Raw genomic sequence first — 22,535 nt, forward strand, 5'->3', positions numbered from 1 at the left:
GGTGTCAGTGGGAGGAATAGTGCCCCATCATTGGTGTCAGTGGAAGGAATAGTACCCCATCATTGGTGTCAGTGGAAGGAATAGTACCCCATCATTGGTGTCACTGGGGAAAAATAGTGCCCGATCATTGGTGTCAGTGGAAGGAATAGTACCCCATCATTGGTGTCACTGGGGAAAAATAGTGCCCCATAGTTGGTGGTAGTGGGAGGAATGGTGTCCCACCATTGGTATTGGTGCAGGCAGTAGTGCCAATAGTTAGTATCAATGGGAAAAATAGTGTCCCATTGTTGGTGTCAGTGGGAGGAATCGTGTCCCATCAGTGTCACTTGGGAAAAATAGTGTCCCATCGTTGGTGTCAGTGGTAGGATTAGTGCCCCATCGTTGGTGTCAGTAGGAGGAATAGTGCCCCATCATTGGTGTCAGTGGGAGGAATAGTATCCCATCACTAGTGAGTCAGTAGGAGGGATAGTGCCCCATCATTGGTCTCGGAGGAAGGAGTAGTGCCCTGTTGGTGTCTGATCAAGAAATTGTGCCTCATCATTTGTCAGTGGGAAAGAAACACGCCCCAGGGGCTGGATGAAGGTAATCAAAGGACCACTGTTTGGAGACCACCGATCGAAGTGTATATGGTACTAGTGATGGCCGAACGGTTCGCCCGGCGGTCGTTTCGCGGCGAATTTCCGACTTTCGCCGTCCGCGGGTTCGAACGCCTTTTTCCGTCGTTCGCCCCGGCGGACTTACGTGTTTAATGTATACAAGAACTTTAACCTTTCGTGACACGTTTATCATGTGTTACAGGACAACCAATTGAGACATGACAGCTCATGGACACTTGGACATTCCCCCTAACCTATAAATACACCCGATCCGGTGGCCATTTTACATTCTTTCTTCTGTCACTGTAGGGAAAGGATCCTGTGTGGAGTAGGGACAGAGAAAACGCTAGCTATTTGGTACACAAAAGTTCTTTTCAGGACTGGTATAGGTGTTAGGTCAGCAGCCTGAGTTTCTTTTGTCAGTTTAGATAAAGGGACAGAGCGCTGTATGCTGCTATTTTAGGGACAGCTCAGCCAGATTAGTCTTTCTTCATCATCATCATCATCATCATCATTAGCTGTTACTATCAGGTCCACAAAAGAGCTGTTCCAGCTAATCGTTCCAGCCTACTCTTTTTTGCCAATTTGTATAGGGACAGGCAGGAAGCAGTGTGTCAGGCAGTGAGGATAATTTTAAAGACTTGCTGTTACTATTAGTTCCACAAAGGTTCTTTTCAGGACTGGTATCAGTGGTACGGTAATAGGCTTGTACACGTATAATATTCTTTCTTCCAAATATAGAAAGAATATTATACTTGACTGCTGCCCTTCTGCTGCAGTCTGCTAATCATTCACAACTCACTTGTTCCACAAAGCTCTTTATCAGGACTGGTAACTTGGTCTGTCTAGGGTGCTACGGTACATAGGCTTGGGTGCGGTACAGTCTGCTGTTCTGTAAGGACCGCTATCGGTCCACAATACATAGGGTTGCCGTGCACTACTGCTGACCGCTGCCCTATACTGCAGCAGTCCTTCAGCGGTATAGGGACTGACGCACAGTCTGCTAAACACTAATACACAACCTGCTTGGTCCACAAAAGTTCTTATAAGGACTGGTAACTTGGTATAGGGTGCTACGGTACATAGGCCTGAGTGCAGTACAGTCTGCTGTTCTGTAAGGACCGCTATCGGTCCACAATACATAGGGTTGCCGTGCACTACTGCTGACCGCTGCCCTATACTGCAGCAGTCCTTCATTGGTATAGGGACTGACGTACAGTCTGCTAATCACTAACACACAACCTGCTTGGTCCACAAAAGTTCTTATAAGGACTGGTAACTTGGTATAGGGTGCTACGGTACATAGGCCTGAGTGCAGTACAGTCTGCTGTTCTGTAAGGACCGCTATCGGTCCACAATACATAGGGTTGCCGTGCACTACTGCTGACCGCTGCCCTATACTGCAGCAGTCCTTCATTGGTATAGGGACTGACGTACAGTCTGCTAATCACTAACACACAACCTGCTTGGTCCACAAAAGTTCTTATAAGGACTGGTAACTTGGTATAGGGTGCTACGGTACATAGGCCTGAGTGCGTTACAGTCTGCTGTTCTGTAAGGACCGCTATCGGTCCACAATACATAGGGTTGCCGTGCACTACTGCTGACCGCTGCCCTATACTGCAGCAGTCCTTCAGCGGTATAGGGACTGACGCACAGTCTGCTAAACACTAACACACAACCTGCTTGGTCCACAAAAGTTTTTATAAGGACTGGTAACTTGGTATAGGGTGCTACGGTACATAGGCCTGAGTGCAGTACAGTCTGCTGTTCTGTAAGGACCGCTATCGGTCCACAATACATAGGGTTGCCGTGCACTACTGCTGACCGCTGCCCTATACTGCAGCAGTCCTTCATTGGTATAGGGACTGACGTACAGTCTGCTAATCACTAACACACAACCTGCTTGGTCCACAAAAGTTCTTATAAGGACTGGTAACTTGGTATAGGGTGCTACGGTACATAGGCCTGAGTGCGTTACAGTCTGCTGTTCTGTAAGGACCGCTATCGGTCCACAATACATAGGGTTGCCGTGCACTACTGCTGACCGCTGCCCTATACTGCAGCAGTCCTTCATTGGTATAGGGACTGACGTACAGTCTGCTAATCACTAACACACAACCTGCTTGTTCCACAAAAGTTCTTATAAGGACTGGTAACTTGGTATAGGGTGCTACGGTACATAGGCTTGAGTGCGGTACAGTCTGCTGTTCTGTAAGGACCGCTATCGGTCCACAATAGATAGGGTTGACGTGCACCACTGCTGACCGCTGCCCTATACTGCAGCAGTCCTTCAGCGGTATAGGGACTGACGTACAGTCTGCTAAACACTAATACACAACCTGCTTGGTCCACAAAAGTTCTTATAAGGACTGGTAACTTGGTATAGGGTGCTACGGTACATAGGCTTGAGTGCGGTACAGTCTGCTGTTCTGTAAGGACCGCTATCGGTCCACAATAGATAGGGTTGACGTGCACCACTGCTGACCGCTGCCCTATACTGCAGCAGTCCTTCAGCGGTATAGGGACTGACGTACAGTCTGCTAAACACTAATACACAACCTGCTTGGTCCACAAAAGTTCTTATAAGGACTGGTAACTTGGTATAGGGTGCTACGGTACATAGGCTTGAGTGCGGTACAGTCTGCTGTTCTGTAAGGACCGCTATCGGTCCACAATAGATAGGGTTGACGTGCACCACTGCTGACCGCTGCCCTATACTGCAGCAGTCCTTCAGCGGTATAGGGACTGACGTACAGTCTGCTAAACACTAATACACAACCTGCTTGGTCCACAAAAGTTCTTATAAGGACTGGTAACTTGGTATAGGGTGCTACGGTACATAGGCTTGAGTGCGGTACAGTCTGCTGTTCTGTAAGGACCGCTATCGGTCCACAATAGATAGGGTTGACGTGCACCACTGCTGACCGCTCACCTATACTGCAGCAGTCCTTCAGCGGTATAGGGACTGACGTACAGTCTGCTAATCACTAACACACAACCTGCTTGTTCCACAAAAGTTCTTATAAGGACTGGTAACTTGGTATAGGGTGCTACGGTACATAGGCTTGAGTGCGGTACAGTCTGCTGTTCTGTAAGGACCGCTATCGGTCCACAATAGATAGGGTTGACGTGCACCACTGCTGACCGCTGCCCTATACTGCAGCAGTCCTTCAGCGGTATAGGGACTGACGTACAGTCTGCTAAACACTAATACACAACCTGCTTGGTCCACAAAAGTTCTTATAAGGACTGGTAACTTGGTATAGGGTGCTACGGTACATAGGCTTGAGTGCGGTACAGTCTGCTGTTCTGTAAGGACCGCTATCGGTCCACAATAGATAGGGTTGACGTGCACCACTGCTGACCGCTGCCCTATACTGCAGCAGTCCTTCAGCGGTATAGGGACTGACGTACAGTCTGCTAAACACTAATACACAACCTGCTTGGTCCACAAAAGTTCTTATAAGGACTGGTAACTTGGTATAGGGTGCTACGGTACATAGGCTTGAGTGCGGTACAGTCTGCTGTTCTGTAAGGACCGCTATCGGTCCACAATAGATAGGGTTGACGTGCACCACTGCTGACCGCTCACCTATACTGCAGCAGTCCTTCAGCGGTATAGGGACTAAGAGTTTTGTCACAGGGTCATTTAAAAAATGACATGCAGAGGAAGAGGCAGGCCCTTCCGCAGGGGTGGTAGGGGTAGGGCAGGAGCAACAGGCTTGAGCCAAAGTGGGAAGTTGCAGAAGGTGCGTTCAATTACTTTAAAGGATGCACCAGACTTGGTTGAGTGGCTCGCTCAGCCTTACTCTTCTGCACCCTCCTCATCCTCTCGATCTGCACCCTCTTCTTCACTCTCTGCTATGTGCACCCCCAAAGACACTACCACCAACAACACGACCACCACCACCACCACCACATACCTTCCGCTTGAGTCACTGGAATTATTTTCCGATCCATATCAAGAGGACATTTCTGATGCGCAGCCACTCTTGGTATTGGATCAGGAAGAGGAGGTAGCAACAAGCGCTACTCAGCAGTCTGACGCCAGTACCCAGATCAGCCCAAGGAGGAGGTTGGTCCCCGGTGTTGCTGCCTACTCTACTTATAGCGGTGGGGAAGGTGACGTTGATGATGACGTGTCTAGTGATGTCACGTGGGTGCCCACAAGAGAGGAAGAGGAGGGGAGTTCAGAGGGAGATATGGACCAGCAGATAGGGAGGAGAAGCAGCAATGACTTACATTGCACAGCAGGGACAAAGCAGACTGCAAATGTATCAGGAGCGAGTCATCGACCATGTACGGTCACATCTGGCGCTCCCAGGACACCGGCACATGGCTCCGCAGTGTGGGCTTTTTTTAACGTGTCCGCTGCTGACAATAGCGTTGCCATCTGCAATCTTTGCAGTCAACGCGTTAGTCGCGGTAAGCCCAATACTCACCTAGGGACGACCGCCTTAAGAAGGCACATGAGCAGCCATCACCGAGCCCAGTGGGAGCAACGGAACACACAAAGCCACACTGCAGGCTCTCACCGTCCAGCCTCGTCTTCTACTTCTCCTTCTCCTCTCTCCTCACAATTGTCCTCCACTCCACCTTCCATCACGCCAAGCTCACATTTTTCTGCAAAAAGGCAGGCTTCCGTGGGCCTAATGTTTGAGCGTAAAAAAATGATGACGCCGGATAACCCTCTTGCCCAACGGTTGGCGGCTGGCTTGTCAGAACTCATAGCCCGCCAACTACTGCCATATAAACTGGTGGACTCGGAGGCCTTTCGCAAATTTGTGGCCATTGGAACACCACAATGGAAGGTCCCAGGAAGGAAGTATTTCTCAGAGAAGGGCATCCCAGAGCTATATGGCCATGTTCAGCGGCAAGTGAATGTATCTCTGGCACACAGTGTCGGTGCCAAGATACATCTGACCACAGACACGTGGTCTAGCAAACACGGGCAGGGAAGGTATATCAGTTTTACTGCCCACTGGGTGAACCTTCTGACGGCCGTCAAGCATGTAACCCGTGGCACCCGTGTAGATTTGGTTTTACCGCCACGGATTGCATGCAGGCCTGACTCTTCTTCTCCTCCTCCTACTCCATCCTCCTCCCTCTCCTCCTCAGCTGCCTCCTCCTTTTCCGCTGCTAGCGTCTCTTCCACTGCACCGCCCAAGCTCCCCAGAACCTATTCCACATGCCAGGTGAGACGTTGCCATGCCGTGCTGCGTCTGTTGTGCCTGGAAGCAAAGAGCCACACTGGCCCGGCACTCCTTTCAGCTTTGCGTTCACAGGCAGATGAGTGGCTAACACCGCTCAATTTGACAGTTGGTAAAGTGGTGTGTGACAACGGTGCCAATCTGCTTAGCGCATTGAAACAGGGCAAAATCACGCACGTGCCGTGCATGGCACACGTCTTAAACTTGGTCGTGCAGCGATTCCTTGTCAAATACCCTGGGGTCCAGGACATCTTGCGGCAGGCAAGGAAAATCTCGGCCCATTTCAGAAGATCTTACACGGCCATGGCTCGCCTTGCTGACATTCAGCGGCGACACCATCTGCCGGTCAGACGTCTTATTTGCGATTGCCCGACGCGATGGAACTCAACCTTCTATATGCTTGATAGGCTGCTCCAGCAGAAACGTGCAGTTAACGTCTACCTGTATGAACTCTGCGAAAGAAACGGTTCTGGGGAGCTGGGTTTTTTTTCACCGCGCCAGTGGCTGCTCATGCGCGACACATGCAGACTTCTGCGGCCATTTGAGGAGATCACCAAACTGGTCAGTCGCAGCCATGGCGCCATCAGTGACATGGTACCTTATGCCTTCTTTCTGGAGCGTGCATTGCGTCGTGTCATTGATCAGGCTGTGGAGGAGCAGGAGCGGGAAGATGAGGAAGTCGCAATGCTGGATGAATTCCCAGGGGGGGCTACTCTATCTGAGACAAGTCAACAACAGGAGTCTGATGAGGAGTCAGAGGAGGATGGTGCCGGGGCGGATGAGCAGGAGCAAGAAGAGCATGCTTTAAACCTTTCTGGGATCCCTGTTGTGCGAGGATGGGGAGAGGAGAATGAAGAGGACGACATTATCCTGGATGATGAGCAGGAGCCAGGCCACCACACCGCTTCCACTTTAGTGCAAATGGGGGCCTTCATGCTCCAGTGTTTTAATAGGGACCCCCGTATAAAAAGCATGAGGGTCAAGGACCAGTACTGGGTGGCAACGTACTTAGACCCCCGGTACAAACACAAAATGGCGGAAATGTTACCGCCGTCGCAGAGGGCTGTCAGAATGCAGCACTTCCAGGCCTTGCTTCGAGAAATGCTGCATTCTGCTTTTGCGTGCGCTGGCAGAGGAGCAATTCCCACTCCCAGAGAAGGATTTGCGGGTACCAATCCAACAGCGCCTGCAAGAAGAGGCCGGTTTGAAGATGTGTTGGTGACTTCGGATATGAGGTCATTCTTTCAGCCGACCCATCGACAGGTGTCATCCGGATCCAGCATCAGGGAACGCCTAGACCGTCAGGTGTCCGACTACATTGGGTTAACGGCCGATGTGGACGCTCTGAGGAGTGATGAACCCCTAGACTACTGGGTGGGCAGGCTTGACCTCTGGCCAGAGCTTGCCCAATTTGCAATCGAACTGTTGGCTTGCCCCTCATCCAGTGTCCTGTCCGAAAGGACGTTCAGCGCAGCAGGGGGGATTGTGACCGATAAGCGTACTCGCCTAGCTCACCACAGTGTTAACTACCTCACATTTCTAAAAATGAATGAGGCATGGATCTCGGAGGAATTCAACACATGTGATCAGTAGACCATGTATATGTCTATAAACAATTTTTGGAATCAAGCACACAGACCTTCTTAATTCATTTGGCTCACTTCCCTGACCCAAAAAAGCACACCGTACTATATGCCCCTACCCTCCTCTTTGAAGAGGTTGAGCGGTGTCATATTTCTACTGGGGCTGCTTATTATGAGGGGTTCCCACCATCCCTGTGCTGTGCTGACTTCCTCCTGGGTGTTCTTATTATGAGGGGCTCCCACCATCCCTGTGCTGTGCTGACTTCCTCCTGGGGGTTCTTATTATGAGGGGATCACACCATCCCTGTGCTGTGCTGACTTCCTCCTGGGGCTGCTTACGGTGCTGCTGTCAGCGCTGTATGTCACGGAGCTGCTGTCAGCGCTGTATGTCACGGAGCTGCTGTCAGCGCTGTATGTCACGGAGCTGCTGTCAGCGCTGTATGTCACGGAGCTGCTGTCAGCGCTGTATGTCACGGAGCTGCTGTCAGCGCTGTATGTCACGGAGCTGCTGTCAGCGCTGTATGTCACGGAGCTGCTGTCAGCGCTGTATGTCACGGAGCTGCTGTCAGCGCTGTATGTCACGGAGCTGCTGTCAGCGCTGTATGTCACGGAGCTGCTGTCAGCGCTGTATGTCACGGTGCTGCTGTCAGCGCTGTATGTCACGGAGCTGCTGTCAGCGCTGTATGTCACGGAGCTGCTGTCAGTGCTGTATGTCACGGAGCTGCTGTCAGCGCTGTATGTCACGGAGCTGCTGTCAGCGCTGTATGTCACGGAGCTGCTGTCAGCGCTGTATGTCACGGTGCTGCTGTCAGCGCTGTATGTCACGGAGCTGCTGTCAGCGCTGTATGTCACGGAGCTGCTGTCAGCGCTGTATGTCACGGAGCTGCTGTCAGCGCTGTATGTCACGGAGCTGCTGTCAGCGCTGTATGTCACGGAGCTGCTGTCAGCGCTGTATGTCACGGTGCTGATGTCAGTGCTCTGTATTACGGTGCTGCTGTCAGTGCTCTGTATCTCCTGCACCCTCTTGTTTGCCTACCCTGGTCCCTGACCTTCCCTCTCCTCCATTGCCTTCATTAGCTCCATAGTCCTGAATTGTCAGAACAATTTCCCAAATAAAAAAAAAATGCTTGTAGTTATCGATCCCAAATTCACCTCATACATGTATTATGCTATTGTCCAGGTGGTGGGACTACGTGCTACCCCCTAATAATTACCCCGTGGCCGCAAATTCGACCTAAAGGTTTGCGAAATTCGCCTCCCATTGAAGTCAATGGAGCCCGCGGCGAACGGTCGTTTTCGCGAACGTTTGTGTCCGTTCGCGTTTCGCGTTCGCGAAACGTCCCGTCGGAAGTTCGTCCATCACTATATGGTACTAATTTTACTATAGGTGGATTTATATACAGTATACATTATTGTGCAATACATTTTCTAAATGTTTTATGGGATGAAGGTTGGCAAAGTATTTTAGTGGGAATGTTCTGACCATAGTGTAATATTTTTGTATTTCAGCCCAATATGATCAATGTTTCTAGTTTTCTTACAGTATTTTTCCATGAACCTTCTTTTGCTCTGTGCCCTTTACGTTAATTGGAATTACCAGTGAACACTAATGCAGTCATGACAAGGAGTCAGCAGAGTTCATATGAACGCTGGTGACCTCAATAGCCAGCTTTCAAGTTATAATGTGCAATGGAAGTTACCAGAGGCCCGTGGGGGACGTTCAACTGTTACTACTTACTGTATTTACAACTAGGCCGACTTGAAGATCGTTAACTATTGTGGCGTTTCCTTATTGTGAAGAACACCACAGTCACCGTGCCATTACAGGGGCTAACCACTTTAAGACCAGGCTTTTTCTTGCACTTTTTGTTTACACATTGAAATCAGTATTTTTTGCTAGAACCCCCAAACATACTTTTATATGTGTATACGTATATTGTTTTTGCAAACGCTATTTTTTTTTTTGGGGGGGGGGGGGGGAGTACACTTCAGTGAGATAAAGCAGGGAATAAAATCCATCACTTACCTTCGTAAAAAGTACACAAAAACACTGGCTAGGCACACATTTAACCCTTTGATCGCCCTAGATGTTTGGCCCCTTCACAGCTAGTGTCATTAGTACAGTGCATATTTTTAGCACTGATCACTGGATTAGTGTCACTGGTTCCCGCAAAGTGTCAGTGTCCGTTTGTCCGCCGCACTAGAAGTCACTGATCGTTGCCATTACTAGTATTAAAAATTCCAATATACAGTATCTCACAAAAGTGAGTACACCCCTCACATTTTGTGTAAATATTTTATTATATCTTTTCATGTGACAACACTGAAGAAATGACACTTTGCTACAATGTAAAGTAGTGAGTGTACAGCTTGTATAACAGTGTCAATTTGCTGTCCCCTCAAAATAACTCAACACACAGTCATTAATGTCTAAACTGCTGGCAACAAAAGTGAGTACACCCCTAAGTGAAAATGTCCAAATTGGGCCCAAATAGCCATTTTCTCTCCCCGGTGTCATGTGACTTATTAGTGTTACAAGGGCTCAGGTGTGAATGGGGAGCAGGTGTGTTAAATTTGGTGTTATCACTCTCTCTCTCTCTCCTCTCTCTCCTCTCTCTCCTCTCTCCTCTCTCTCCTCTCTCCTCTCTCCTCTCTCCTCTCTCCTCTCTCCTCTCTCTCTCATCCTGGGCACTGGAAGTTCAACATGGCACCTCATGGCAAAGACCTCTTTGAGGATCTGCAAAAAAAAAAAAAAAAAGAATTGTTCCTCTACACAAAGATGGCCTAGGCCAGTGATGGCAAACCTTGGCACCCCAGATGTTTTGGAACTACATTTCCCATGATGCTCCACTACAATGCAAGGTACCAGAGCATCATGGGAAATGTAGTTCCAAAACATCTGGAGTGCCAAGGTTTGCCATCACTGGCCTAGGCTATAAGAAGATTGCCAAGACCCTGAAACTGAGCTGCAGCACGGTGGCCAAGACCATACAGCAGTTTAACAGGACAGGTTCCACTCAGAATAGGCCTTGCCATGGTCGATCAAAGAAGTTGAGTGCACATGTTCAGCTTCATCGACAGAGGTTGTCTTTGGGAAATAGATGTATGAGTGCTGCCAGCATTTCTGCAGAGGTTGAAGGGGGGGGGGGGGGTGGGGGGGTCAGCCTGTCAGTGGTGAGACCATACGCCACACACCGCATCAAATTGGTCTGCATGGCTGTTGTCTCAGAAGAAAGCCTCTTCTAAGGATGATGCACAAGAAAGCCCGCAGTTTGCTAAAGACAATCAGACTAAGGACATGGATTACTGGAGCCATATCCTGCGGTCTGATGAGACCAAGATAAACTTATTTGGTTCAGATGGTGCCATGTGTGGCAGCAACCAGGTGAGGAGTACAAAGACAAGGGTGTCTTGCCTACTGTCAAGCATGGTGATGGGAGTGTCATGGTCTGGGGCTGCATGAGTGCTGCTGACACTGGGGAGCTACAGTTCATTGAGGGAACCATTTTTTTTTTACTTTTATTATTGGATATGTTTTATAGCAGAAAGTAAAAAATATTGTTTTTCTTTTTGTTTTTTTCCAAAATTGTTGGTCTCTTTTTGTCTATAGAAACGTGTTTTCACCATAACAGAATAGTGAGTTGCACTAGATATATAGAAAAATCTAAATACCCCCTGGGTGGGACTTTAAATTGGCAACAACACTCAAGATGTATAACATGGATATTTATTGAAAAATTGAAAGCTAAAAAATCATCAGTGACATATAATGATTAGTAAAACGCACATAAACAATAAAGGTTACAATGAACACAATACATATCAACTTGAAATAGAATATTTGTAACTGTATCAAAAAATGACTCCTCAATGTCTGAGAAACTTTTTGGTACCCTAAAAGTTTCTCGGACATTGGAGAGTAATTTTTTGATACATTCACCAATATTCTATTGCACGTTTCTATGTATTCTGTTCATTGTAACCTTGTCTATTGACTCTATGTGTTTTACTAATCATCATATGTCATTGATGATTTTTTATTTTTCAATAAATATTCATGTTGTACATCTTGAGTGTTGTTGCCACAAGTCCCACCCAGGGGGTATTTAAATTTTGTCTTTTTGTCAATAGTGCAAAAAATAAAATCCACAGTGTGATCAAATACAAAAAAAAGGACATACATCAATTTTATTGGGGGTACAGCATCACTCGCCCGCACAACTTAAAACAACAAGTTAATGTCAGTTAAAGTAACGTAGCCCGTTTCACAAAAAATGGCCCGGTCACGTTGGCGGGGGGTAAATCCCTTGCTGGAGGTCAAGTGGTTTAGATGAACGAATTACTCTGCAGCTATAATTGCTGGGGTATGTTTCTGACAGCCATTAGAACTAGAGAATCAGTTTGGTTGAGTTGCAAACTGTCATTAACATTACAGATCAAGTCCATTTGAATGCGACTGACTACTACCAGTTATACCATTAACCACTTCAGCTCCAGAAGAATTTACTCCCTTTCTGACCAGAGCACTTTTTTTCGATTCGGCACTGCCTTGCTTTAACTGACAATTGTGCGGTCGTGCGACGTGGCTCCCAATCAAAATTGACGTCCTATTTTCCCACAAATAGAGATTTCTTTTGGTGGTATTTGATCACTACTTTTTATTTTTTGCACTTTAACCACTTTCAGACCGGACCAATTTGCTGGTCAAAGACCAGACCACTTTTTGCGATTCGGCACTGCGTCGCTTTAACTGACAATTGCGCGGTCGTGCGATGTGGCTCCCAAACAAAATTAACGTCCTTTTTTTTCCCACAAATAGAGCTTTCTTTTGGTGGTATTTGATCACCCCTGCCGTTTTTATTTTTTGCGCTATAAACAAAAATAGAGCGATAATTTTGAAAAAAACGCATTATTTGTAATAATTAATATCCCCCCAAAAATATATAAAAAAACATTTTTTTCCCTCAGTTTAGGCCGATACGTATTCTTCTTCTACATATTTTTGATAAAAAAAAATCGCAATAAGCGATTATTGATTGGTTTGCGCAAAAGTTATAGCGTTTACAAAATAGGGATAGTTTTATAGCATTTTTATTAATAATTTTTTATTATTTTATTTTTTACTAGTAATGGTGGCGATCAGCGATTTTTATTATGACTGTGACATTGTGGGGGACCCATCGGACATTTTTGACACATTTTTGGGACCATTGTCATTTATACAGTAATCACTGCTATATAAATGCAGTGATTCCTGTGTAAATGACACTGGCAGTGAAAGGGTTAACCAGTGGGTGGCAGTGTAGGGGTTAAGTGTTCCTAGGGGTGTGTTACTAACTGTGGGGGGGTTGGGCTTTCATTTAGTGTACACTGATCTCTGCTCCAATCACATGGAGCAGAGATCAGCGTCACTAGTTGCTAGGCAGAATGGAAAAATGTTGTTTATACAGCATTTCCTCCATTGGGCCACTCCGTGAGACGATCGCGGGGATGCCCGCGGCGATCGAGTCCGCGGGTCCCGCGACCGGACTCACGGGGGTCCCGACCAGCGCGGGAGCGCGCCGCCGGTGGCGCGCTCCCGATGGCACGGCGGCAACGAATATTGGACGTACATGTACGCCAATATGCCTGCCCGTGCCATTCTGTCGACGTACATCGTCGTGCGCTGGTCGGGAAGTGGTTAAACAAAAAAAAAAAAGAATGAAGATTTTGAAAAAAAGCTTGTTTTTTTACTTTTTGCGATAATAAATATCCCCAAAAAATATATATAAAATGCACTGATTACTGTATAAATGACACTGGCAGGGAAGGGGTTAAACACTAGGGGGTGATCAAGGGGTTAAGCGTTTCCTAGGGAGTGATTCTAACTGTGGGGGGGAATGGGCTACCTAGGACATGACAGAGGTCACTGCTCCCGATGACAGGGAGCAGTAGATCCCTGTCATGTCACTAGGAAGAACAGGGAAATGCCTTGTTTACTGAGGCATCTTCCCATTCTACTGCTCTGTGACACGATCGCGGGACACTGGCGGACATCGAGTATGCAGGTCCCGCGGGCATGGTCACGGAGTACGCGTACCTGTACACCCATTTACGCAGCCATGCCATTGTGCTGATGTATATCGTCGTGCACTGGCCGGCAAGCAGGTTAAAATGAGAACCTTTGGACTGCGTTGGCATTGGGTGTTTAGGCATGGTGGGAATTCCGGCAGCAGCCACTGAGACTATACACTGTAATGACAGGCTGTCAGCAGCTGCAGCTAATTGTATATGTTTGCAAAGCCAATGATCGCCACACTTTATGTGCATCCAGCCAAATTCACTGCAAATGTAGCCTTACAGGGATCATGATTTTTCAAAGTGTCATGTCCATAGAATCAGACCTATAGATCTAGAAATGAGATTTAAAAAAAAAAAAATATTAATCTCAGCACTGCTCTTATAGCTCAAACCAATATAATATCTAGCAAACCTTTATCGACATATACAATATCATGATATGACTTAACAATATGGTATAAAGTTCTCAGTGCAAATATAAAGTGCAATCATATAAAGTCCATCCAAGATGGTGTGCTGGACTTGTAAAACAGTTGTAGTAGTTCTCAGGTGACTGTTGGTGGTCCCCACTCACCAGAAAGAAGCTTTAAACCTGCCTGTTAGTATCTCCTGTCACTGGTAAGTGGTAAGGTGGGATGTATTGACACTTCACAGGGTATGTTTAAAACATGAATATCCTGGATCCTTCCCAACTTTCACAGTGATTGGGCATCCATAGGAGTGTATGGCAATGAAGGGGAAAAGAGTATATACAGTGTAATATTACGAGGTTTATTCATAAAATCCAAAAATATTACACTTACATCAAAAAACTTTAAAACGTGCAGGGAAATGCAGCTTTGGCGTGTAAACAATCGTCACTAAGTCTCCGAAGCTGAGGAACCAGTGACACTAATGATGCTACTGACACTGGCTGGGAAGCGGTTAACTGTTTGCCTAGCCAGTGTTTATGTGTACTGTGTGAGGAGCTTTTACTAGGGGAAGAGGTGAAACTTATTTCCTGCTTTGCAGGGACACAAATTCCACCCCTTCCCTCCTGTCAGAATGACGATCAGCCTTATTTACATAGGTAGATCGCCGTGCCGCCTCTCTGTTGAACCATCGGTGGGTTCCGGCAGATATCGGATACCGTGCACATGCTGATCAGCTTCCAATGTATGTAATCGCAGCGGAAGCTAGTCACCGGCAGCACACATGCGCGCCCCCCTACCCAGAAGTATCAGATCATGTATATACTGTATATGTAATCCGGCGCTCAAGTGCCATCCAGTAGCATAGGGCGGACCTTTAAAGCTGAGCTACGTGCAGATATAAGGTATGAAAGCAGCTCTGTACTCATTAAAGCTTGTGTAGGCGCTGATCTTTAGGGCAGTCTTTAACGCGCACATAGCTGTGCATTTTGAAAGCGTTATACATGTGTTCAAGTCGCGCCAAATGAAGCTGCTCAATGCTTTTTCCAATGCCTAAATGGAATATGATCACTTTTGACACTTTGCAACTGAGCCCCAAAGTGGGAGTAAACTCCCATGGACCATTTTTGCCTATAGAAAGGCTTACCTATAAGAAAAGTAAATGTCTCCTCAACCTGCACTGTAACCGCTTCCTGACCGCCCCACGCAGATATACTGCAGCAGAAGGGCATGTACAGGCAAAATCGCATACCTGTACATTGCCCTTTAAGAGGCGGGTTGTGGGCACGCCTGCCGGGAGCTTCATGAGCGCGATCGTCTGATGGAGAGGAAGAATGGGGAAATGCTAATGTAAACAAGCATCTCCCGTTTGCCTAGTGACACTGTCACCGATCACCACTCCCTGTAATCGGGAGAAGTGATCAGTGTCGTGTCACACTCAGCCACACCCCCCCACCATTAGAAGCACTCCCTAGGACACACTTAACCCCTTCACTGCCAGTCACATTTCCACAGTAATCAATGCATTTTTAATTGCACTGATTACTGTATAAATGTGAATGGTCCCAAAATCGCGCCAAAAGTGTCCGATGTGTCCACCATAATGTCGCAGTCACGATAAAAATCGCTGATTGCCGCCATTACTAATAAATAAAATATATATTAATTAAAATGCCATAAAACTATCCCCTATTTTGTAAACGCTATAACTTTTGCGCAAACCAATCAATAAACGCTTATGGCGATTTTTTTTTTTTACCAAAAATATGTAGAATACATATCGGTCTAAACTGAGGAAAAAAATGTTTTTTTTTGTAAATATTTTTTAGGGATATTTATTATAGCAAAAAGTTAAAAATATTGTTTTTTTTTTTCAAAATTTTCGCTCTTTTTTTGTTTATAGCGCAAAAAAAAAAAAACACAGGGGTGATCAAATACCAGGTAGAGAAAGCTCTATTTGTGGGAAAAAAAGGACGTCAATTTTGTTTGGGACCCACGTCGCATGACCACGCAATTGTCAGTTAAAGCATCGCAGTGCCGAATCGCAAAAAAAGTGATGGGCAACTGCAGGGAGAGAGGAGCTTAGACTGTGCCCTGATTGGCTGTTGCTACAACTGAAGAGGTGCTGCCTCTAGCAGCCCTAAGGCGGGAGGATTTCTGATTGGCTGCCTGGGCCAGGCTGTCTTTTGATTAGTTGCTGGTTGGGCTAAGCACCATCACAGGGAAAGGGATAGGAGACATTTGTGGAGTTTGAGAGGTGACTCCCCCCAAGTGTAGCACCCCTACCCTGAACTGGATAAATGTATTGTTATGTCTGGGCTGTAGTCCCTTGTGCTGCAATATATTTGTTAGGTTTGTGCAGGTTCTCTCTAAACCTAGTTGTTGATGACCCTCTGTCTGTTGGTGGAAGAATATTCCGGCATATAGTGTCTGTGATTTGCAATAAACAGTAAAAAGACCTCAGGACTGGAGCCTGAGAATGTTGGTGAGCTACTGACACTGATAACAGGGCAACCAACCTCTTCACAGATAAGGGGGACCCAGTTCTTTACAGCATGCTGCTGCATAAACAAGAGTTATTTTTGACATACCAATATATATATATATATATATATATATATATATATATATATATATATATATATATAATATATATATATTGGTAAGATTACTTGAAAGCTCTCCTTTTCATGTTATGAGTTCTGCCTGTCTGCTGGCTGTCTCTTTCCATAACCTCTCTGTATGCTTTGCAGCATCTCCTCAATATCTGAGGACTACATATCCCATGGTACTTTGCTGCCTGCAAGTAGTGATTCCTGTGCTGACTCCGCCTCCCAAAACTCCTCCTCTTAGCACCTCTGTAGTTCAGAAGGCAGGCTGTGTGAAATGTGTGACATAGTAGAGCCAACCCACAGGGTATAGTGACTACGTGTCATGGAATTCAAGGAAGTAAATGTGTTCTTGTGATCTTCACAAAGAACGTTTACCAACATTGAAGCGGTTGTGAAGGCTGAAGGTTTTTTGTCTTCATTCTATGCAATAAGATAAAAAACCTTCTGTGTGCAGCAGCCTTCCCTAATACTTACTTGAGCCCCATCTCCATCCAGTGATGTCCATGAGTGTGTCGGCCATGCGGGACTCTCCCTCCTGATTGGCTGGAACACAGCAGTAGCACCATTGGCTCCCACTGCTGTCAATTAAAGTCAGTTAGCCAATGAGGCGTAATACACAAGGTGGATACACAAAGCTGCGGCTCGGCTCGACTGCCCCATAGCAAGCTGCTTGCTGTGGGGGCACTTGGCAGTAGGAAGGGGCCAGGAGAGCTGAAGAGGGACCTGAGAAGAGTAGGATCAGGGCTGCTTTATGCAAATCCACTGCACAGGGCAGATAAGTTTTTTTTTTTTTTTTTTTTTTTTTTTTTTTATAGAAAAAAAAAGAGACTTTGGTATCACTTTAAGATACTTCAGAGTAATAGGAGTAGAAATCATTGCAATACAGTGTTAAATTAATATATGATATATATTTAGCTTTTTTCATCCTAATGCATAAAGGTAAAAAACCTTCAGTGTCCTTCTTCCCCCACAGCCCCCTAATACTCATCTGAGCTTCCTCTTGATCCAGCAATGTGCATGGGAGCCTCAGCTCTCTCGGGTCTCCCTCTCCTCATTGGCTGAGACAGCAGCAGGAGCCATTGGCTCCCAATGCTGTCAATCACAGCCATGAGTCAATGAGGAAGCTGTGGTTCTATGTTTCTTTTGGATGTATAGAGTGGGGCTCAGTAGCAAGCATGCACCAGCGCCCCCATTAACAATCAGCTTGCTATTGGGAGAACTGGTTAAGGGGGAGGAGCCAGGAGCACCAGCAGGTGGCCTATGAAAGAAGAGGATTGGGGGCTGCTCTGTGCAAAACCATCACACAGAGCAGGCAAGTATAACATGTTTATTTTACCCTTGTGCAATGTAGACACTGCATGTGATTTGCACATGCAACGTCTGTGCATTGCAATTTCAGCCATACAAATTGCATCTGCACCAAAATGGCGTAGGACCCTTTCCCCCCCCCCCCCCGCACCTAAATCGCATTTCATGGGTATGTGATTCTGGCAATCTCACTGCATTTTTTTTCGATTCGGGGTGTCGTTAAGATAACATTGACACCCGCAGCAGATCGTTCGGACGCCATGCGATTGCAATGCGGCGTAGGAAACGCACAGGATTCACTGCGTCTCCTGCATCGCATAAGTGTGAACCCGGGCTTATAATCGTTTTAACCCTTTGAGCCCCACTGCAAAGGAAGACTTTTTCGTTTTCCTGGTGCTCAGCTTTACCCTGATCACCTCTTGTTTTGCCCATGTGTGTTGCAAAGTCGCACAGACAACTGCATGACATAATAATACATCCTAAACAAGCTTCTGTGCAGAATAGGAAATGACTCAAAAGCCAAATCATTTAGCATTTCATGGTGTCTGGAATATACATTTTTTTAAATAAAATAAATTCTAGCATTTTTATTACAATTTATTTTTCTCTGCTCTATATAATGCACGCTGTGTCTGTCGTGTATTTTCTCATTGTCATGACATCTACACATCTGAGCTGTAACTAGTAGCTTTGTGTTTTTGTCCTGTATGAGTCATCCTGCCATCCTCCTATTGGATGAATGCTGAACACCCTCGGGATGGTGAGTCAATTACAGCCATTCTCAGCTTCATTCACAGATTGATAGCGTGCAAACACAGGGAGCATTTCATTCAGTGCAGTTCATTCATAATAAATTGCTACGCCTCCAAACTCTTTGCCTCCAGGATGCTGCCAGCGTGCCATGGGCTGTGCAGAGGATGACGGGCGACGCTTCACCCCGGATCTATGGATGTTGGTGCTGTCTCATCTGATATTCCTGAAAGCAGCAAGCTCCTCTATTCCACATCCTCAGGCTGGATTTTTACCCACTACCATCTGATCCTCTTTTATAGATCATTCAGCTTCTCATATATAAAAAAAAAATACATTTTGAGCAAATAATATATTTTTTTATATATATCATTGCACCGATTTTACTTTTGCAAGCGGAATTCTGCAATGCAATATTTTTATTTTTTTTCTTACATTTTGATATGTAACTTAATATTCCAAGATGAGCGTTCCATGGATGTGATGGTTGTGTAATAAGGCTTCTACTTTTTACAGATGAAGAACCTAAGAAGGCTATGAGAGATCCCAGAAAGCCAAGCGGGCAAATACTGCGCAAATCTTTCTTGAGATACCCAGGGATGCTTCAGAGGGCGAAATACAGTCGTTTCCGGAATGACTCTTTAACATCGACAGAAGAATGTGCGCAGAACCCCCCTCTCAATGCCAAAGGATGTGCCAATTCCCATGCAGCTGCTACTTCCTTCTTACCGGTTGAAAGCCTCACGCTGGTGACACCGGACAGTTCCGCCACACTATGCACTTTGATACCCAAAATGTCCCATTTTAAACTCCCCGGCTCGGGCAGCCTAATGAGGCTCAGAAACTTTTCGCTGGGCACAAAAGAGGTGCCCAGGTTAAAACTGAACGATGCCCACAGAGATCAGAGGAGCCCAACGGCTACAGAGATCACTTTCAACAGCTACGTGCGCCCTTCTCAAGTCAAGCAGGATGTGGACGCAAATGCAAATCCCCCGGAGGACTGCATCCTGCCAGAGAGCGAGAAATCTGCACCTGAGCAGAACATCAGCCTCACCAAACATGTCAACATGGGACCCGTACTCTGCTACTGCGTCAAAGTGAGTAATACAAAACAGAGTGTTCATAGTCTAACCCAAGAGCTTGCACTTTATATGTAGAAAATAGGTTTGGAAGGGAGTAAGTTTATTGTGTTCTGCTTTATGGTGTAGAAGAGGAATAAACTGTCCTGTACTAGGAACACTACAGCTTGGTGCTACAGTCAGCTTCATGGGGCTATGCAAAGATACACAATACAGCACAGTGAGGGAGATTTACTAAAGCTGGAGAGTGCAAGATCTGCGCAGCTCTGCATAGAAACCAATCAGCTTCCAGGTTTTATTTTCAAAGCTTAACCTTTTCGCTGCCAGAGGCTTTTCTTACATTTTTGCACACGTTTAAACACTTGCCGTCAAATGAAGGCGGGACGGTGCGGCTCTCGTTCTGGGTGGACGCCATTTAATCGGCCGTGCCATGTGTTTCTAAGACCCCGATCTCTGTAAAGAGCCGATGGCACTGCTCTTTAACAATGTGATCGGCTGTGTCCAATCACAGCCGGTCACATGTAAGTGCCGTTAATTGGCTCTCATTGCCTCACACTGACAAAGTGTGTGGAGAGGAGTGCCAATCAGTGGTATTTCCTCACAGGGGAGACCAGGGCAGGTAATCAGTGCCCTGATTACAGGAAAGCCCCAGCAATGCCCATTAGTGCCACCAATTAGTGCTCATCAGTGCCCATTAGTGATGCCAGTCAGTGCAGCCTTTCAGTTAGGGTTGCCACCTGTCCAGGATTCACCCGGACAGTTCGGGTTTGGAATCATGTGTCCGGGTTTCAGACAGCCTGAAACCCAGACACATTATTTAGACTGGACTATGGCCTCCAAGCAGGGTTGCTGGCTGCAGTTGTCTAAGCTGAGAGTGTCTGTTACACATTTTCACTATGCCCAAAACTAGCACTAACAATCCCCCCCAAACACACACACAGAAGGGAGAGGAGAGAGGGCTAAATCTGCACCTCTTTCCCCCACCCCTCTGTGTCTGCCCACACTCCAATCCCTGGCGCTGTGCCTCAGAAAGTTGGGGCCGGAAATTTGAAGTCCAGCAGCCTCAAATACATCTGGATTGAGAAGAGCTGTCTGCCAAGGGATGAGTGAGCTCACCATCCATCCCTGTCTGTAACTGAAGTCTTCCCCCCCCCCCCTTCTCTCTCCTGCTTCTAAGTGAGTACACTAAGGTAAATCAGAGTTCTCACAGCACCCCTTACATCAGAGTTCCCCTTTACACCAGAGGCTACAGTGTTCCCCCTACATCAGAGTCCTCCCCGTACATCAGAGTTCTCAGTGTTCCCCCTTAGATCAGGGTTCCAAGAGCATCCTTTATGTTAGAGGCCCCAGAGTTCTCCCTTACATCAGAGTCTGCAGAGTCCCCCCTTACAGTGAAAGGGAACTCTGCAAGTTCAAATGTAAAAGGGGAACTCTGTGGACCCTGATGTAAAGGGGGACTCTTGTTATTAACGTCATATGATTATGATTCAATAGCAAAATATATGTATCGTTTATACTATTAAAAAAAATTGCCGTGCGCCGCTAAAGTGTTCGGGGATTGATTTGAACAAAAGGTGGCAACCCTACTTTCAGTGCCTGCTCATCAGTGCGCTGATTACAGGAAAGCCCCAGCAGCACCCATTAGTGGCAGCAATTAGTGCCCATAAGTGATGCCAGTCAGTGCAGCCTTTCAGTGCCTGCTCATCAGTGCTGCCTATCCGTACCGTCTATCTGTGCCCACCAGTGCCCATCAACCCAGCATATTAGTGCCACCTAATCAATGCCCATAAGTGCCGCCCTATCAGTGCACATCAGTGAAGGAGAAAAACTACTTATTTACAAAAATTACTGACAGAAACTAAGAAAAACTTTTTTTTTTTTTTCAAAATTCTGTCTTTTTACTTTAAAAACAAAACACAAACCCAGCAGTGATTAAATACCACCAAAAGAAATCTCTATTTGTGTGAAGAAAATTATTAAAAATGAATTTGTGTACAGTGTTGCATGACCGTGCAATTGTCATTCAAAGTGCGACAGCTCTGAAAAATGGCCTGGGCAGGAAAGGGGTGAAAGTGCCCTGTATTGAAGCGGTTAAAAAAATCATTTTAAGCCCTGAGATTACACAAAAACCTCCAAACATATTTTCTGAAAACCGACACCTTAGAGAATAAAATAGCGGTAGTTCCAATTTTTTATGTCACCCGATATTACTACAAAAGTCTTGGAAACGCAAAATTTCAGTAAAAGACACACTAAAGTGAATTTTAGGGCAAACAAATGCAATAAACTACCCAAGTGTTTGGTAAAATAAAAAAGACCAAGTTGCACAGAGTAAATGGATTCCCAACATGTCAAACTTTAAATTTGTGTGCGCCCGTGAAATGGGGACAAACTTCAGTGCCCTATATTTTCTATAGGTGACACTTTAAAAGCCCCCTATAGATCATCAGTTTAGTATTATGGAGGAGGTCTTGTGCTAGAATTATTGCACTCACTCCGGCATGCGGCGACAATATGTAACATGTGTATTGTAATTGAAGTTTTCACATGTAGGTGCCCCCGACCCCGACCCATGCATTTACATTCGTATGTGTCTGTATATGTGGGGGTGAGGGGGGCCTCAAAAAAATTTGAGGGGATTTTATGTGTTTGGGTGTAACTTTTTTAGACCCTGCATGTCTCCTCGGTGCTCCACTGAATGTTTTGCAATGCAGATCGCATTAAAAACATTGCTTCCCTGCTATGCTAGCTGGTGGAAAGTGACAGGTGGCCCAGAAGTGAGGTCATAGACATTTCCGGGTTACAACAAAAAAAGGGGAGGAGAGCAGATGTGTGTTCACTCTTCTCCCTCCGGCAACCTCCATGTCAGTCCTGGGCCCGCAGGTGGGCAAGCAGAGCTCAGAATAGATGGTGGGGGAAACTTG

General features: G+C 46.3%; 1 protein-coding gene across 1 annotated transcript in view; it reads left to right on the forward strand.

The window, feature by feature from the left end:
* Positions 1-18,577: 18,577 nt before the first annotated feature.
* SHC4 (SHC adaptor protein 4) overlaps positions 18,578-22,535 on the forward strand; it is a 141,448-nt gene continuing 137,490 nt past the window's right edge. Inside the window, exon 1 of the mRNA XM_077472634.1 lies at positions 18,578-19,629. Coding sequence (XP_077328760.1) covers positions 19,069-19,629 — 561 coding nt within the window. The 5' untranslated portion in view covers positions 18,578-19,068. The remainder of the gene's footprint in view (positions 19,630-22,535) is intronic.

Source organism: Lithobates pipiens, unplaced genomic scaffold, assembly GCF_037356315.1.
Source record: "Lithobates pipiens isolate NorthernLeopardFrog02 unplaced genomic scaffold, aLitPip1_a1.2 Scaffold_8, whole genome shotgun sequence".
Taxonomy (NCBI): Eukaryota; Metazoa; Chordata; class Amphibia; order Anura; family Ranidae; genus Lithobates; species Lithobates pipiens.